The sequence below is a fragment of the Tigriopus californicus genome, chromosome 6 (assembly GCF_007210705.1).
Source record: "Tigriopus californicus strain San Diego chromosome 6, Tcal_SD_v2.1, whole genome shotgun sequence".
NCBI classification, from domain to species: Eukaryota; Metazoa; Arthropoda; class Copepoda; order Harpacticoida; family Harpacticidae; genus Tigriopus; species Tigriopus californicus.
In genome coordinates this window covers 3,222,021-3,242,143 of record NC_081445.1, presented here as the reverse complement: position 1 = coordinate 3,242,143, position 20,123 = coordinate 3,222,021, and the positions used below count along the sequence as shown (strand labels likewise).

General features: G+C 41.4%; 2 protein-coding genes across 2 annotated transcripts in view; both read right to left on the bottom strand.

The window, feature by feature from the left end:
* LOC131881923 (band 4.1-like protein 4B) overlaps positions 1-9,388 on the bottom strand; it is a 30,919-nt gene extending 21,531 nt beyond the window's left edge. The window contains exons 1-2 of the mRNA XM_059228918.1: positions 8,917-9,388; positions 1,600-2,109 (exon numbers count right to left, since the gene is read on the bottom strand). Of these exons, the coding sequence (XP_059084901.1) occupies positions 1,600-1,893 (294 nt within the window). The 5' untranslated portion in view covers positions 1,894-2,109; positions 8,917-9,388. The remainder of the gene's footprint in view (positions 1-1,599; positions 2,110-8,916) is intronic.
* A 1,703-nt stretch (positions 9,389-11,091) lies between these two features.
* LOC131882384 (5-hydroxytryptamine receptor 2A-like) overlaps positions 11,092-20,123 on the bottom strand; it is a gene marked incomplete at its 5' end in the record, with an annotated part of 51,517 nt that continues 42,485 nt past the window's right edge. The window contains 3 exon segments of the mRNA XM_059229513.1: positions 11,092-12,310; positions 15,167-15,335; positions 16,419-16,528. Of these exon segments, the coding sequence (XP_059085496.1) occupies positions 11,405-12,310; positions 15,167-15,335; positions 16,419-16,528 (1,185 nt within the window). The 3' untranslated portion in view covers positions 11,092-11,404.

Sequence of the window (20,123 nt, the reverse complement as noted above, 5' to 3'; positions counted from 1 at the left end):
ACAAGCCATGCGGTTTTACAGGTCCTTGAGTTACCATCTCTTGTATTTACCTAGTGGGGTCAAGTGCCGATGCCCCAATCCATCAATACTGCTTTATAGATCAATTCAATGCAATATTCATACCAGAACAACATGTTTGGACCATTTTTGAAAATAAGATTATTTCTCGTCAAAAACATGACGTTTATTGGTACATTAAGGACATAAAGATGGTAGTTCACGGGGTTGTCAAATCGTCTGATAACGCAATTAGATACTTCACAATTTCTCTCTCATTTTAAGACAATAAGACAGTTCAGTTGAAAATGTCGGGAGCCATCTTCCGTCTGACTCTTGCAATTTGTTCGATTTGATTTTTTTTCGGCTGGGTGTGATTTAGCATTTAGCGTGATATGAACTGCTGGCTGATCGTCCAACCTGTAAGGTTGAATAAGAAAGAAGGGAAAATTCCCAGTATGTCGCCGTTGGCTTGCCACGGTTGCCATTGTGGGAAAATTCAAATATCTCGAAAACCAAGCTTGGCCACACCAATCAATCCTATTCACCGGTGCACACAAATACCACGGCCCGCATTCATGGAAGCTTTTTTCGGTAACTTTCACTACTCCCTGGAAATGAAACACTTAACCCTGACAGGTTGCGTGAATGACGGTTTGAAGCCAAGCGCCTTTTTTGACCACTAGTGACACCTTTAGGGATGTTTGAGCAACGGCTGTCTCATGACATGAGAGTATAGACTACTATAAAAGGTCAATTGACCTTTGCATCAACACTTTATTAAGAAAAATGCACCGTTTGTACTCATTTTCATACATTGACATCATGTTTAAGCCGAAAAACACAATTTTTAGACTTTTCGTCTGTACCTTTGTCTATTTTACAGCTACAATTCTTGGAAAACAGGAATACCTGGTGTGTATGATCAAAATCAAATAAAGTGTAAAATTTCACAAGCCTTTCAATTTCGTACCAGTCTTTTAAGCTCATGTGCTAACAGTGTGCAGTGATAGCCGTGTCCAATGGGGATTACTTCTGGCTCATCATTTTCTTTAGCATTTCAATTTTAAAAGACCTAGACGTCTATAATAACCTTTCGTTGGCACAATTTGTTTCATGAAAGCTGTATTAATAAGTAATATTGGAATTATTGTATGCATTTATGTATCCTGTATCGTTCATGAAAATAATCAAACCATAATGAACCTTAAAATTCAACCAGCTCCAAAGAACTACTAAAAAACGAAACATTTCAAAACGTCTTGGCATTGAAGCCCTCAAAATATCTTAATCATGAAGCAGATGATTCATTCTTTTTTAGTTATCTTCACATGTTAAAGGCCAATTAGTTCATGCGAAAATAAAAGTTCATTTTTCTGACCCCTTTTATTAACCAAAATGGGTGGCATATTTGTTCCAGAAGTTCGTTAAACTTGTGCTCATATGAAAAAGAAAAACGAAAAGGAAATCCAAAGCTTTATTATTTATTCAACACAAGCTTTTTGATCGTGCCTACCAGGTAGCATGGTTGGCACACTCGAAACATTTGGGCTAAAATTGGCAAGAATTTCAAAAACGAAGGCAAAGTATGTTCCCACTCACCGGTAATTGAAGCGTGTAAGTGGATCCGTCCAGGAGTTCCACTCTGCAATGCAGAATGTTCCGCGGGGTTTTGATCGTTTTGGCCAAGAAGGCCACTGGAAACTCGTTCCTGTCATTCTTCCCCGTATACCGAAGGTCAATGGAGCTCACATGGTTCCTGGAGCCCATGAAGCCCTCTCCCAGGATGGCAGGGCTTCCGTGAACAGGGATGTTCACGGATTTATTCGAACATGAAAAGTCCTTGTTTCGATGCTTGCGGCGATGCGAATACCGCCTACTCAAGTAGCGAAACATCTTGCCCTGGGCCTAATATTTCCAACCTCGACCTCAACCTCAACCTCGATCGACCTCGACCGACCTCGACCACGAACGGTGATGATGACAGTATGAAGGATGAGGGGAATGCTGAAGTTTTCCACTTGACGGTGTCTCCTTCAATGGCAAGGGAGGTGGGTAGTAAATATTAAAGCAGCCTCGCTTTTGCAGTCCTTTCAACAATAAAAGGGAACCCTGGAAAGAGAAGAACGGTTAGGAGAATGGCTTTTGCAGGATGAATTTTAAATGTCCACTTCTGGTTTTCATCATTTGCCGCATCCTTTTTTGACTTTTTAATCAAATGAAGGGAGCCTTGCCGAGTGTTGGAATGAATCTCAAGACATTCATACTAAAAAGGCCAGATGCTATGTATCATATGGGCAAATGCTTGCAGATCAATGATGGCATTGAAAGTGCATTTTTTATTGCGCCTTTAGTTGTGGCGTCAAAAGGGAATGAAGTGATGGTGAATCCATTGGCAAAAGTTTTACGATTAGATCAACCTCTTAGTTCTCATCCAAAGTATCTATCTAATCTTTTCAGACGCTATGGTGTGTGGTCGAAAAATTGCTACTTTTTATAACATACACGATTGAAGTGGAGAACAATCCTGTATATGTTATTCGTCAATTGACGGAATACGAAAGGCAGCAAGGATTGCTCTTCGAGTATTACAATATAATGAGAGATCTACAATGGTTTTGATTGATATTGGGTTTGGCCGAGCTTCAAAGACAAAAACTTAATGGCTAATTAACAAGACTGTCCAAATAATGCGAATACAAGTTGGAAAACATGAAAGTTAAAATGCAACAAAAAGGGCTAAAAAGGGCAAAGAAATATGCAAAAAGGCAGTTGTTTCTAGTTCATCTTACTCCTTTTAAAAGAGGCAGTAGCAAAATAATGAAATATATCCTCCATTATTTTGAGAGTGCATTTCTCTCTGAAATCATGGTCCGATTTCAAGCCCTCTTAGCGAAAAGATACTCGTATGTAGTTCAAATGCGCTTGATCTTCACTGGCCTAGACCTAAAATTCTAACAATCCAATCCACTTTCAATGGCTGAAGTGTACTTAAGCAATGACATCCATAATGGCTACCAATTTTAATTTCATCGGAGCATTTTCTTACGGTCATGCTAATGAGGTTAAGAAAAGTTTTCAGCCAACACGCCAGCCAGAAAGAGACCCAAGAGAATTGCCTAATAACTTCAAAGACGGCCAAGTTCGAACCTTTTAATCATCTCACCTCACAAGGATACTCAGCTTTAACTTTTCCATAAAAGACCCTGTTTTTTTTCTTTTCAAGCTATGTTGAAGCATGAGAAAAAGGATGACCTTGTATTGGACTACGGGATTTCAGAATGTTCGACGTCTCAAAGTCAACTCCTGAGCTTCGATTTACATGAATAGAGAGACAGCAGCAGAATGGCCAGATTTGAGAGTGCCTTCTTGTTGCCTTAAGGGAAAAAGAAATTTTAGGCACCTACAGCCCTAATATGCGGAGAATGTTAATGAACTTATTAATGGCATGCAAAGCCAAGGCATGTTTCATCAACACAAAAATAGTGCCTCGCCGTGCATAAAGCATAAGTGATGACAAAGCTTATTAGAGACAAGTTCGAGACACTCTGGTTCAATGCTGTCTTGATTATTTTTCTATTGAAGGTTGGTGTAAGACATTGAGGCAAAATTGGGGGTTCGATAACAAAATTTCCACGAAACATATTTCCTCCTAAAATGCCATTTAGTATGAAAGCTTTGCCCAATGCAGGACACTGCTAATTTATGTAAATTAGTGGTATTGAAGAGGCTCATTAGTCATTACAGTACACATATAACATTTAAATGGAAATGATCTTTGAGATGAATTCACGCAAATAAATGTTTAAAAGAGAGAGTCATAATCAATTCCAGAAATCGTGTAGGGCAATCCCAGAATTGATCAACAACCTATTTAGGTACAATGCGAATGGATTGAAATTGTCAAAAACTTTTCTCAATTCATTTTTAGACTTAATGCATAGCAATTACGATTGTTGGTTTTAAATTGAATCCATTGCAGTGCTTTTGACAGGTCGAAGGCTTCCGGGATCGGGGTTTGAACCCGCGACCCCTAGCGGTGCCTCTTGGACCTCTCGGCTACACCAGATAAGTCCATAACAAATTTCTTTCCTGCTTGTCAGTATCAAATTGGTTCTCCGTCTTTGAACTGCCTTTGGAGGAAGGTCAGGAAGGCGAATCGAACCAAGGACCTTTCTCATACTAGGAAACTGCCCTATCCACTACGCCACGGTCCTCCCTTTGACAAAGTGCTGATTTTCAGTTCTTTTTGCGCTTTCTTTTGACCATTCAGCTGCGCAAGCATAATTGATTTCAAATTTTAATTAAATTGAGGCGTAAAATAATTTTGTTGGTCGATATTGTATTGTGTATCTATGAGTATCATTAAAGTTTGCGCACGAAAACTTGCTCGAAACCATGGCATCATAGGTTTGGACTAGCTCTATTGAGCTCGTTTTTTTCATTGTTCAGAGAGAGCCAATTTCTTGTCTTCTTTTGACAATTTCCTGCAATTCTAGACCACAAACGCATCGACAGGAAAGGGCAAATTTAATTGGATTTCATTGTTGGCGCTTTTGCCCAAACGAAGATTATCGCAAAGTTTTATTACTTGCATCCCATGCATGGTTGGTCTCTTACTTCAATCAAAGATATATGCCATAGTCGACAAAAAATCTACCAGAAACACAAACGCATGTGATAATGCCAAAGTAAGTGCACATTTTGTGACTAATTCAATAACATTATTCAAAACTCAATACTACTTCGAACTAACTAGGGATTGACATTTTTCTACGTTTCCTCCTTGCTAATTTCTTTGGCCGAACTTGTGCATAAATGAATTTTTAGAAGGTTAACATCTTTACATTTGCACACGCCAAATGTCTTTTCATTTGGATATAAATCATTTGAAAAAAGAACTAAAACTGTTTTCATTCAGACTCCAACGATTCGTTTCTAAAGTTCAAATTTCTTACATATTGTGACATTGACTCCACAGAGAGTAAGTCCCACACGTCATTGATTATTTTCTCTTGGATCAAGATGATCAGGCATTAATCCATCAAAAGTTCAAAGCCATGTGATTTGAAAAGTCCAGCTCAAAACTTGATTTGATCTTTGAAAATCCCTTCACTGTTGTCAGGACTTATAGCTGAACAGGTCATTAAGTAAATCACAGACCTGACACATAATTCTGGCTTTCTGAGGAGAAACATGTAAACATGAGAGTTGCACTTTAGGGTTACAAGAATCTAATTAACACCCCATTATGCTAGCAACACTTGGGTTTCCTCGTCATCTTCCCATTCATAGTTGTACCATTATACCATGAAGCTCCGACCGATGGAAGGCAGTACACAAAGCGTGTCAGCTGCAGGGAAAAATATGGAGAGTGAAATCGATCGATACGAGAAAATTGTCGAAACACCCTATTTCTACAACTGCACATTGTCTACTAGCTATCTTTGTTACCCAAAGAGGCTGAAGAAGATTGCCATAAGCTACATCCTAGTACTTCCACCAGGCGAACGAATATCAAAGCATGTTGCTAGTACGAAAAACGAATAGCGCACGTTGGGTAACAATTTTCCATTAGGCAGTGCGGGCATTGCATTAATGAGAAAATGAATTTTCGAATACGAAAGTGATTCACTTCCAAGTACTTGGACTGGGTGGAAAGAAAGCTTATCAAACTCGTTCACCGCAATCTGGATAGAAATTGAACTAAGAACCACCATTCAATGGACTGTCTGGCTGACGACGAGAATGGAGCAGTGTAAAGTATCTGCTCATATTATCAGCTAGCTGCAAGACCACAATTGCTGCAAAAACTAGCATGATTGCAATTCATCCAAAATTTTAAAATTTTCCTTCGGCTCATAATTTCATCACATGGCAAATAGAAAAAAAAATATGCAGAGCAAAGCAACGAAATCTTGTGTGCCGATCCATGATTATCAGAAATAGGGCGATGAGACGTGAGAGGGCGTGCTAGTATGAATTCATGAAGCTCTGCTGCCTCTCATTACAAAAAAGGAGCTCATCTCCACTGCATTAAAAACTGATCCTCTAACATCTACTGTTGCTCTCAATATATGGCTTCAAGGTGAAAAAAAAATACAATAATGTGGCCGCAATGGCGCTTTTTATGTTGATACTATGGTACCGCCATCTAAGAGGCAAGCTTTGAGCTACAGAAAGTGGGGGATTAAAACCAAAGTGGCAAGTAAGGCAGAGAGTTCAAAGAGGAGGGAAGCCAAAGAAAAATGCAGGGCATCTGCTCTCTCTTATTTCTCCAGGTTAACTCCCCCTGAGGGCCGTCATGTCTGAATCAGTGCACACAATAAATCCAAGAAAAAATTTAGTAATTTATTACATGCATCAATGACAAAGGTCTACTGGTCAAACATGTGAAATCATATGTTAGCTTAAAAATTGGAACTGTTTCCTTCATTCATTCTTGCCTCTCTTTCCCCGCTTTAGTGGTTCTTTGCTCCTTCCAACCTTGGGTATTCTTTTACAGAGGGTGAAAACAGCTCTGACCCTCCAAAAGTGATACAGGGAAAGGTTCTCAAGGTTAACGCGGGAAAGCAAAACATGGCTGGGATCAAAGGGCCTTTTTGAAACATCTCATGTTATGGTTCTTCTTGAACGTCGAATAAGGAACGAATTGGGTTTGGCTACTTTACAGACCCAGACGTCCATTAAGAAATGTTCAATTAAGGTCCAGACGTAGAAGTTTCAATCTTGTGAAGATTGCACCAGGAAATCAAACTCAACTTGACACAATCTGTCATGTCGTCAACCTCCGGGAACTGATGCCTATTAAATAATAAGACTCAAAGGGTCTCAATCTGACACAATCAAATAACAACATTCATTATGAGCGTTGTCTATCGTGAGGAATTCGCTGTTAGTGTGAGCGGAATTCATGGACTCGTGTCTGTTTAATACTGCATACCTTTTTTGATTATTATAGGCAAAAGGACGTAGTTTACCCGATGAATTATTAAAATATTTCCTCAAAGGAGAGATTTTTCTCATGCAATTTTGTAGGGCACAAAGAATGTTCAAAATAATGCCATTTTATGATATCTTTTGCTGAATTTCCTCTTTTTGCGGACCCTAGGATTGGAAGGTATCAATCGAGTATCCAAACAATCCCTGTTATTTGTGGCAAATGATAAGAAAGTGGAAGCACACTTGACGTAGAACCGCTTTCACCAAATGATCACAATCTTTTCTGTATTTCAAAAGGCGTATTTTGAGCCAGGTGTCATTTTATAATATCGTTGGATTATGCACTTTTCCAGTGTTAATAAAAAAGCCCATGAATGGACACGAGATGATGTCATAAACAAACATTAGAGGTGTTTACCAGATCTCTTTCATCTTCATCGCCTATTTCATCCTCTCTGAGACACGAGTTGTTGCATTCATTGGCCAATTAAGACTATTGAAGCCATTGTTTCAGATGCTTGAGTGTTTTTGCACTTTTGATGGATGTTACGTCGATTCTTTTGGCTTCCAGTGGTGTGAGCTTCAAATATCATCAGCCCCTATATTCTTTGGTTGGCCAAAGTAGTATGTATTCCAGGATGATTGGTTGGATGGATGGATAGATGGATGGACTTGAGAAGTAGAATAACTCAAATACCTGCTGTGTAGTCAGATGTGGAGCTTATTCACATGGCTTGAGAAACAAAAAGAAGTCAATTTCATAGCAAATCAAACTTTCTGACAGCTGGGATATTGACCGCATGTTTGCCGATTCCTTTCAAAAAAGCCTGGCCAAACATGTTATATGCATTTCAAAGTTTGAAGACAGCCTTTTGTGGATTTCTATGGCCTGAACTTGACCTTTCGAAAGAGATGTTTTCAAACAATATTTACCGGCTCGCTTTCAAGGTAACATGTCTTTTCTTCAGCCGAAGGTCTGGTTTCAACTCGATCACAATAGTAAAATGACTTGTTGGTTCAATTGAAATCGTTTGTTTGAAACTCTGATTTGCCCTTGATACCCATAATCCTTAAGAAGCCTGTGTAAGTACGTCAAGTTTAAAAGCCCCCCTTGATAAGGAGGCCAAGAGTTTGTAGAGCACCAAAGTCGTCAAAAGGTCTGGAAACTGGTAAATAATCCCGGATTATGGCAATTACAACATGTTTCAGAGAATCCGGGATGCAGTGTTGGTAATCATGTACCTCCAGATGGTCCGGGTAAAATGTAAATCACTGTGGCCTAGGTTTATGTGAGTGTCCATTGAAGTTCCGGTGTTTCACCGCCTCAAGCTCAGTGGAATATTTGATCTCAGAATCGATAAACCTCACGCATTGTTTTTTCGTTTTTCCGGACTTCCTTACTTCTGCTGGGAACGGGATCTCCAGCACTTCAAGACGAAAAACGTATGCATTTGACTTGACGTTGTTTTTAACATAATATCTGATCCATCAATGAACTAGAATTGGCAGATCAGGAGGCATTTTGATCACATACTTGTCCAAGTCTGACTTATAAGATGCTACTGTTCGTCTCCTTGACTTGAATAGACAGGAATATTGCTTTGCTTCAGATGAACCATTGAATTGTGGCATCCCACATAACCTAAATATTGAACTACAAATGTGTGTATCCTCCACACCTGATATGTAATGTACATTCATGACAGCACAAGTACGACTGTCTAACGATCTCAATGGTTTCGAAGATTTATTTGCAGCAAACAGGTACCTGATACTTAATGGACTCTTGGAGGAAAAAAAGCTCCCACCAGCCTTTGAGAGACCTGTTTACCTTGATTAGTGGACAAGTAGCAGCGTGTGCGAGCAAGAAAATAGACCCTGAATTACACCTCTGGGGGAAGTCCATTGTTTTTGCACTGACACAAAAACTCTCCAAGCCGAGTAAAAAGAGGTCTCGTTTGAATTGACTTGTCTTACCTTTTTCGTCTTTGGAATATTGCCTCGGATCTGGAGGTTAAAGCACTCACAGGACACTGGGCGTCAATGGTTTTCGTCAGTCTTACACGTGGATAATAAGCCGGAGATAAGTTGAGTCGAGAGCTAAACAAGGAAGCCCTGCTTTGTCAAGTGATTGAGTTTCAACGAGGATGAACATTTTGACACATGCGCATGAAGTGCGTAAGTGGTTGGTTGTTGTATGAAAAACTTCACGGGCTTCTTGTTCGATGACTTATTCTTCTCGGGAGTAATGGATTCATTTTCACTTCTTCTTGGCTACTATGTACTTTTGGTAGGTACGTCTCCTGCCCTCAAGACTACGACTAGCACTCCGTTCGGAGGCACTGAAGAGCCGGATGATGATGATGATGATGGTGATGATGCAGAGAAGGTTGAAGACGATGATGAGGATCTTTGGCGACCAAGGGGAAAATATTTTCTTCGACTACAATGGCTTCGGATTGTTCTTGGCGAACTGAATTCCCCTGTCGGCATATTCTTTCCAGCTCCTCGCGGGTCGGTTATCGCCGATTCAGGATGAGGACGGACCCAACGATTACACTTGTACTAGTCGATCCTGCTCCACTCAGATACCATTTCATTGAGCTTATATTGTCGCTTTAGATATTATCGACAGCGATTGGTATTCAAAACAACACTCAACGGCATATGTAGTTTTTTTAAATCATAAATCTTGTTGTATAATGGTGTATATTTTGTATTTATTCCTTGCCCTACGTCTACAGGCGTAAAGTCGGTCTCCGTGGGATTTCGAATGGTTTGCCGTGGTTAGTTAGTCAGTAGTTGGTTGCTTCCTTCCTCTCCTGTCTTTCTCACTCAGAGCTGGACTCTCGTCAACGCATTGGTTGTTGTAGTGGTGTGTAGTGATGGCGGTACTGTGGTACTCTTCAGTTCTGCTTGGACATGTTTGAATTGCAGTAAGTGGCCAATGCTTTAGCTTTTTGTCTTGCACGATCAGTGCCTTTGAAAGAGACAAATAATGGACGGCCGAGAAATCCAAAGATTTACCTAGACGCTCTCATGAAATCGAAATGGGGCCACTCAGCCTCAGTCTCAGTCATATTGTTATTTCCTCATGGAGATCGAACAGGCTCACAGATTTGTTAGCTTATTGGTCATGTACGTGAATTGAGTTCGCTCTGTATCAACTCTGGATAAATCCTTGTTTGTCGACGGTGGAAAGCGGAAACAAGCTCAATTGGAGGCCTCAAAAGAAACTGTTTATGATCAGAGCGAGCAACTCTCCGCTGATTGTATTAATATTTAACCTATAGATGTTGTATCTATCTATCTATTTAACTGTCTGGTGTTTTTTTGCCTTTGCCCACCCAGATAAGGGTCTCGAGTGCCAAGACTAGCTTATTTTCACAAGATCAATCGGAGTGAGCAACGTGGGAGAATTATGGATTCACCGGAAGGAACCTCTCACTTTCTGCAATTAAGAGACACTAACGGACACATGATCGTTGGTTGGAATACCATTAAACTAAGATTGGTTCGACCAAAAAAGAAAAGCGTCAAAATGTGCCTAGAGTGTGTTGAACACTCCAACCAAACAATTTCGTAGCGATACTTGGAACTCTTTCTCTCTCTGATTTTGCGGTTCCCTTGGTTTACCATACTCGAGTGGCTTGAAAGCTTTCAACCATATTTAGAAACGGACGACGTAATTGTCCGTTGCAACTTCATTAATCGAGCGAATTTTGAGGTATTAGAAAATGCACGTCCTGTTCATTTCAAAACGTTGAGGTTTGAAACTCGGCATAGGTGGGCAACGAGACACACACTGGACAAGTGGCTTAAGCTATTTCAACCGAGCCAAACGTTCAAGTGTCGTGGAAATCAATACAATTTGACTCGTTAAGTTGACGAACAACACCATCTTGGCGGTTTACTTGAAGACTCGAGTTGTCGAAGCGTGAAAGCGGACCGTTCAAAAAGTGTAACCTTGTTGAAAGCATTGAACACGGATAAAAAGACAATTGTGGATACAATGGTGTCGATCTGTAAACATCTGGTTGAATAACCACGACCATATGGCGGCGGTTCTTTGAATAAGAAAAAAAGTCAAGTTTTTCTCGTTCAAGGGGAAAACCAACTCGAACTTGTACACAACCCCCCAACAACAATGCCTACTTTTTTGCTTCTTTCTTCGTTTTTTATTTCATTTTAACGGGTAAAACTTCGGATTAAGTTCGGATGGATCGATCCTTCCACTCACAGCTGATTGATTTCATTCGCAGATGCGCTAAGTAGGACAAGAACTTTGATTCATGGCGCACACAAAGCACAAGCACAAATGTAGTCCCGGGGGGGGCTTGAGCTTGCCCAGATAGGTTTCTCTCTTTCTTTCCCGAAAATTCCGTCCGACATTGGTTATTATTTCTTAATGCGATTGAAGACGACATGTATCGAAATTTGCATTCAGCGAACTAGCCTTGGTGAGTCATTGGAGATGCCTCGGCCGGTGGCTTTGATTGGTGGCCTTGCCAAAGAGCAGCCTTTGAAAGGCTTGTCGGAACTCGGGACTGAAGACGGTGTAGATGATCGGGTTGAGCGTGGAGTTGAAGTAGCCCAACCACAGGAAGAACGACACCAATCGTCCATCGAACTCGTGGCTTTTGAAGATGGGCATGAGGAGGGCCAGGATGAAGAAGGGCAGCCAGCAAACGATGAAGGCGCCGGTCACGATGGCTAGGGTCTTGGCCGCTTTGCGTTCACGTTTGGCCTCCAGACTAACGTGCTTTTTCTCCTTCTGATGGCGGATCAGGCTCGAGTTTCGCTTGGCCTTCTGTCGCTTCGAAGCCCGCTTGCCTTGATCAGCGGCACCTTTGCCGAGGCCTAAGGGCCTGGCGGCACTCCGCTCGGTTTGGCAACCCTGACTCATGACCGAATTGGTGGGGCTGTTCTTCGGGCAACTAGGGGAGTGCTCTCCGCGGCTAGTTGGGGAATCGTCTAAGGGACCCATGGGCTGGTGGTGGATGGCGCCATCACTGTACAATCTAGTCCGGGATCCGGGCAGGGTCTGAAAGGCCGTCTCCTCGGCCTCTTCCGCCTGCTCCAACGGGATCTCCATCTTGGGCTTGCTGCGCCGGATCAAGACCGTTTTGACTCGGTTCTTGGCACTCATTTTGGCTTCACTGGCGTGGCTGCCGTTCCGGTGGGCCTTGGCACCGGCTAAAGGATTCGATTTCCGAACACTATGGGGCACTTGAGCCTTCTGGGCTTGTCGGGTCCGGAGGCGATTTCGGGCCGTCAAGAAGATACGCCAGTAAAGAAGGAGGATGACCACCAATGGAACGTAGAAAGTGGCCATGGTGGCGAACACCTGGTAGCTGACATCCTGACTCACCTGAAACGAGAGGATGGAGAAGGAGGAGGGGTAAATGATAAGTTGCTTGCATATTATTTTAGGAGAATCAGCCTCTTTGTTACCGTGTCTCAGGGACAAATACACAAGTGACAAGTCTGGCCTCATAATGAAATTAGTCCTCAAGATTTTGAGAGGCGACAGCGCAACTCACATTTAATGAACCAATGGCTTTCGCCGCGTGTCCCCAGAGCCCAGATCTAGTGTGGATTGGGCAAACAATAAATAACTCCCAGGCCTAATAACGACTGAATTAGGGACGAATGTGAATCTATGGGTATCCAAGTGGAACTTAAGTGGATACACCAGAGGAATAGCCCTTGCTCAATAAATCAGGATTGCCGAAGAAGAATAGGTTTACCCAGTCCCCATATTTTAAGGGAAGAGGGGGGGGGGATTAAAATTTGGATTGAGCAAGTTCACTCATGCCTAGAGTTGAACGAACCATACTTGGCCATTTTCAGCCTCATCGGTCGTTACTGCCATCATTCAAGCAGACTTCTTATACTCAACTTGGTGGCCATAATTTCGAAAGTAAACAAATGAAATTACTATTTTTTTCACACAACGATACAATAAAAATACATTCATACTAAGCTTTGCGATCCTTCAATGAAAAGCGTGTGAGCAGGTATGTTTAACAGCAGTTGAGAGGGGTCCATGGAGAACCATGTATGTGACCACAGGCCATAATTCTTCATGGTTCGTCCTAGTTACGTCCCAAATTTGTTGTTCCGTGGTTCCGATTTCAGCCCTCGAACCCGTGCGGGGCAATTCTCCGGACGAGGGTTTCCAAATGTCCACTGACAAATGGTTTCCTGGAGAATGTGGTACTTGCACTCCCGCCCTTCAATGTCAGACCAAGAGCGAGGGGGTCGAAGGAAACACGAGAAGGAGACATGTCAGGAGGATGAAAAAAGGGCCCTGGATGTGCCTAATGGATTAATGGTATTAGCATATCACCCTGTCACAACCAACCTCATCTCCGACCTTGCGCATTAACTCAAGGCTCTAGGCTACAGTATGTGATGATTTCACGAGGCAAGCATTTTTTTTTAACTTGGCATTCAAGTTTGAGACTTGCGGTGTCTTTTAAGGTCATCTAAATCTATTGGGCCATCCTACGATTTCCGTTTCTTTAGTCTTTCTTCTGGGAAGGACTTTTCACAAACTACCTTCCCTACATGAGAATCGCAGGTTGCGTTAATCAAATATAACACTTTGAAAGTCATAATTTCAAGGTTGAGATTACGTAGACAAAAATCCATGAGTTTGAAACATATTGTTTACATTTATTGTTATAATGCTTTAGAGGTACAGTATGTAATTTTTATTTTGGCTCCACTAACCTGGCAATTTATTGGATTTTTTTAGGTTGATATATTAGATAAGTGGTTTAGATTTTTGCTAGTTGCATTTACTCGGATAAATAAACCATATTGGTTTCTAAGCGTTTAGGAGAGTACAAATCATGCCCGTGAAAAGCGATTTTCACAAAAGAAAACAATCTGAGTCTAAAAATCAAAATACCATTCCCTTTGCAGTTTTGATGAGATAGTTCATCATTAATGCAATTTTATCCATATTTGACGCCAAGTAACGAATTGCCCAATGATTGGGCCAAGCAGCATCACTCTAGTCGAGTTTAATACCTATGCTTACTAAGTTGCTCATTTTTTTAACATCCTGACTTCAATTTTTCCTCTATCAAATTTCCCAGTCTTTTATGTTGGGTAGATTAAGTCTTCCTGTTAGCATGCATGCTGCAAGTGAAATCTCTATAGAGGAAGTGTATGTGTTTATGCTCTCTTTAGTGCCGCACCTAATACCTCAGGTGAGATCATGGATGAGGCATATCGTGAAATTGGGGCAACCGGTGGGCGGCGGGTGGAGGTTGTCACACTCACGTCCTATTAGGACGGAATTTCACGAATAATGCCGCGCGGCTGGCCTTGTTGGCAGTTTTTCCCGCGAATGTTAGCTGTCCTGCCTTCTCAACCTGTTTATGAACTGGCCGTGAGTAATATTAGGGTGCCTGATAATCAGTCATTTCGATGACTTATTCAGAGATAATATGTTCTTTCATATTCCTTAAAATTCATATGAAATACATATTTCTCTTACCTGAGTCATCTCAATGACGAAGGTCATTCTGTGCAGAGGGTACTGCACCGGTGTGAGGTCATTAATCATGAACCAGTGGCAAATTTAATAAGAAACAGTTGCCAGAGGCATTTTGTTATCTTGAATTGTAGACGGATATTGTTATCAATTTTGCTGGTAGCATGCATGCTGCAAGTGAAATCTCTATAGAGGAAGTGTATGTGTTTATGCTCTCTTTAGTGCCGCACCTAATACCTCAGGTGAGATCATGGATGAGGCATATCGTGAAATTGGGGCAACCGGTGGGCGGCGGGTGGAGGTTGTCACACTCACGTCCTATTAGGACGGAATTTCACGAATAATGCCGCGCGGCTGGCCTTGCTGGCAGTTTTTCCCGCGAATGTTAGCTGTCCTGCCTTCTCAACCTGTTTATGAACTGGCCGTGAATAATATTAGGGTGCCTGATAATCAGTCATTTCGATGACTTATTCAGAGATAATATGTTCTTTCTATGACCTATTTACGTATTTGTCGTGGCGTGGTTCATGTTGGGAAGAGCTAAAGCTCTCATGCGTCCAAATGGAATCCAATCAATTTATACGGGGACCATCTCCCAGTTAACCACTTCCCCTCTCAACATGCACCACCACCCTTGCCGGAACTACCGGTATGTACGTAGTAGACTGTACTATATGAATGACGTGCACCTTTCAATAGTGAAGAAATTGAGCTTACCATGCAGGTTTTCTCCACATTGACACGCGTCTCGAAGTTGTTGTCCTTCCATCCGAACATTGGAGCCAAAGACACAAACACCGAGGTGAACCAAATAGCCGCGATCATCCCGGAAACCGTTCGAATGGTCCTTGAGTGGATATAATGAACCTGAGTGACCGCCCAGTATCTGGAACAACATCACAACAATACTGAACATGGATCGGATGAAACGACCACCAACAAGAGGATCATTTTTTGGGGGCTCCTCGGCTCCCAAATCACCACCCTAAAATCTGCACCGAGCACCATAGAGGGGGCCTTGTCAAGACCGGATTTATGGGGCTGATCGGGACTTTAGCGGTGTTTTGGAGCCTCTGTCCAATACAAGAGATAAAGGCCGGAGGGAACAAAAGGCTTCCTGGCAATTAATTTTTCTACTGTGAAAGAAGATGTCGGTGGGAAAGCAAAAGACAAGTGAAGGGAAAGGACTCGGTCCATGGGCCTTGAGAAAAGTCTGCTAATTCCGAGGCTGGCGTGAGGTCGATTATTTCTAGATGAGTGCTGCTGATACCATTGGTCCTGATCAAAACTGGATCAAAAGGGATCACTTGTCAGCTACGAGAACGTGCGGCCAAAACAACTCGGCGAGGAAGTCGTTAATCATCATTTCTGGAAAGAAACCAAGGCCAAGGAAACTTTGCACTCGTTGATGGGACTTTGGAAAGGAGTTAATCCCCTCTCTCTCTCTCATTAGTTCTGGGTTCAATCCTCAAGCGCTAACTAAGCCCCCATCGTTTTCTGATGGCTAACCAAAAACAGCATCACTTTCCTCCATGAATTTACTATGTAGTCAAGGAAAACAGGTCCGTCCGTGTGTGGAAGGCAATTCTAACTTTTGCATTCTAATGACTTGCCAAACAAAGTTGGCGATGGTGTTGTTCTACTATCTACGTAGTGTCTTGTGTCTTCCGATATTCTCCACACTCCATTCCGAATGAGCCAATGTCGGAAATGAGCCGTCAAATGTCAGCCTTTGCCAACTTTTCGCTCTTCATTCATTCCCCCTTTTTTCTCTAGTCCGTGTTCGAGTTCTAATTTCTGGGTATCAGGTGTCAAGTGCCTGATCATTCCAAACGTCAGTTTGTCCCTCCGCAAAGACGATATGAACTACTTTGGATGTTTATTCCATCAGTCTACCTAGTAGCTTACTTTCTATCAATGGGCCTAATGAACAACCAACCAACCCACCAACCAACCAACACTCACTCACCTATCAACGGCGATGGCCAGCAAATGAAGAATGGATGCCGTGCAACACAACACATCACTCATGGTCCAGATATCACACAATTGAGTGCCGAACGTCCATTCCTTGCTTATCTGGAAGATAAATTAGACAACATAATGAGCACCTCCATTAGTCGTTGACTATGATTTGTGGTGGGATTTTTATAGGAGGTTTCTCACACATGTTTTTTTTGAGTTTGCGATGAATTTTTGGACACTTTTGATTTGGAAACACGGGGTTAGTTTACGATACATTTAAATTACTTCGTACTTCGCGCTTTCTGACATGAAAGGTGAATTTATTATGAGCAAATTTTCATCATGAAAACAATTTGTTACGTCACGAGGATCTACTTCCAAGATTTGAGCTATATCTGGATATTAAAGGTCCTCGTTCTCCTACAGAGTCGGACTTCGAGGTAAATCCTGATATGATGATTGACCGGTTTTGGAGGTCGGAATTATGGGTCAATGTCCAATTGTAAATCGATTCCCATATCATTTTGAGATGAAGATTTCAATGAATTCTTTAAGCAAGTGCTGTCTGATGTTTTCAAGAGCATATTCCAGGCAATACTCTTTGTTACTGGAGGAATATTGCAATTCAAGTCAAATTTGCTCTTAAGACAAATCAGACCTCTAAAAATATGTTTCGTAAAATACAACACCATTAGTTCATTGAATGGTACTCTTCATCGGAAAACAGTCACCAGAATTTATATACGAACTGTTAATGATTTCTGCTCTCATTATTGTGTTGAAAAAAGGCATTTGTTTGTTAGATGCAAACCCCACTATAAAAGTGCTAAATCAGTCCCCAAAAATCTTGCAAGTCTGGTCGGGTTTGTTGCACTTTAGATGGTAAAGTGCTTTTGGTAGACGGATCAATTGTGGCATTTGGTTGCGTCTTTGACTGACGTTAATGTATGCACGCACCAAAGGTTGTTATTTGGAACAAACAATGGCACGCTGACGCCATTGTTTCTATGTGAACCCTGGTCCTTGATCAAATATTGACATGGTCGGTCTTGTGTGGCACAGTACGTAAACCAGAACCAGACGCAAACCCTGACTCTGAGAGCAGGGCTTGTAATATGGTTACAAACCAGTCAATGTGGAACCCATCCAGCCATGTGTTCCTTAAGCGGTAATAGAAAAGCAAGAGGGATTACGAAAACTAAGACAGTCGGTAACATCGGCAATTTATGACTTTTATTGGTTCAAAAACTTAATGCTTGCAGAAAACTGAAAACCAAAGTCAATTTTGTTCTAGCTTGTATTACTGCCGTCATGACATTTAGAGGACTAGAGGACTAAAAAGACTCTCTGTCATATTCAACATCAAGGCCATGATGTTCAAGTGCATTTTAGTAAGTGCATCGCTAATCGATCAGGTACAGCCTTCAATCCGGACTACATTGAAGAACATCACATCACTGCACGGCAGATTGAATTTTCTCCTGCATAAATTTAATTTGGCATTGGATTGCAAAAAGAGGGATTAGCCAGTCCCTCAAAAAGAGACTTGAAACTATCTTTATTAGTATCATTTGAAAAGCAGACAATCCAGGAACGAAGCACCTCCCATTTGTGATAATCATAAGCCAAAAATGTAACAAAATTTTGTCCCACCATCAAACGTGCTTGTTGAAACAACTGTCCTGATCATGTTCTCTTTAAGATACATCAATTATTTATTGAGCCTTCTGAATGGAAATGACAAAAACATCACTTCAGCCGGATGGATGACAATTTCTTCGCGATCCTTTGCTAAGTGTGTAATGATTGGCTTGGAAAGCAGCATTTTTAACGAAATTAGCCCTTAGAACGGCAGAGGGCGCTACACTCAAACTGAATGACGCTGACGCGAAAACGTCTATTGTTAGTTCATCCCTGTACCTGATATCACTCTTGTTTTCCCATTCTATAACAAGATACCCAAGAGCTAGAATTTAGCTTCCTTTGGAGATCAATTTAGCGTGAAAACGGGCTCAATTGTGTCCAAACTGGGAAACTATGGAGGGATAAAATGCTTGCTAGAAGTAGTAATACGTAGTGGTATCAGTTCTAGCAGTAGTAGTACTACTAGTAGTACTTAGTAGTTGCTCACAAGGGCAGAAAAGCCATCTTGGTGAAAGAAGTGGTAACGGGAAATGCCATCATTCAGACTTCTTAGAACTTGCTTTCCTCTCAAACCTCAACAGCGGAAATAAGAGACAAAGAGAGGAAAGAAAGGAGGACAGGAAAAAGTTTTCGAATTTAAAGACATGAAACCTGAATTGCCAGACTTCTAGAACTCTTTAGACTCTTCTTGAAAGTCACATCAATTTCAAAATACCAAACCAACTCTGAGCACACGGTTTTAATACGGTTTACGAGTGTAAAAACGACCCACCACCATGTAAGCACGTCATTTGGCCAATGCTTCTAGAACGGTGACAACATAATTGTGTTAATTTTGGGACAATGGTAGTAATACGTTTTTAATCAAGTGGGATCGCAAAATCGAAAATACAGTCAAACCCAGCACCAACTGTCGTGGTAGGATGTTTTCGTTCCATCTTGGACGAGAATTACATCTTTTTTGACATCTTCTAATCCACTTTGTTCTTTCGATCGAAGTATCGATACATCAGCCACACTGGTACTAAAAGTTGGATCTATAGTACGTACGGGAAATTGGATTGAATATGACAGAAGTGATCTTTCCCAAAGTATTCTTCTCTCTGACACGCAAAGTTGGCACGATTTCAATCAAACTCATAAGTCGACTTGTGCTATGTGCTCCGTTTGCATTTTGATTGCTTTTGTGATGGAACACAATCTTGTATTTGGGATCGTCTCAAGTTTGAACCTTTCGCTTCGGTAAGAATGGCAACCGTACAATACATTGGGAACAAGTGTCGGGCCATTTTTTCTCTCCAAGTTCAAAAGTCTCTTTTCCTAGCCTTGAAATACGTAGATAGATTGATTGAATGAGCAACATTGCGCTTTTCATTTGTTTACTTTCAAATTCTAATAATTTTGATTAAACAAAGAGCGCCAATGAATGGCGGGGATTTTTGCCAGTAGAAGGTTCATACCTACTTCCGTGTTGTCATTGTTGATTGTTTATTTGTGACAATATCGATGTCTGGGGGTATTTTCTTCAACTTCTGACATTTGGGATTACCTAATGACCATATCTTCAAAACAGATTGCACAATTATTTGTGTTCAGCTTTGTTCCATTAAATAAGGGCCCTTATTTGCAACGTCAGGCAGCCCAAACAAAACGGGAAGAGGCACGGTAGACTGCTGAATAAACTACTCGTGACATGCCATGAAAGCGATTTCTTTTCCGGACATTACGTGACCCAGGTCACTAAATATGCATGAGATTTTGATATAATTAGCCAAAAAAAACTACCCAAACACATTCTAATTCAATAAAGAGGAATCGACCCATTCGGCCCTTTATTTTCTAGAGGCTGACTCACGAAGCTCAGTCTGAAGTGCAGAACGTAAACCATATTTAGTGTAGAGTAAGAGGGCTATAGTGGCCGCGAACAATGAGAATGGACATTTATGGGAAACGACATCAATGCTGTGCTTTGAATTGGCAGGAATTTCAATTGAGGCCTTACCTCATTGTCCTTGACGAACCTTCATTTATCACGGTACCGGCATTTTATATTCTACATAATGTA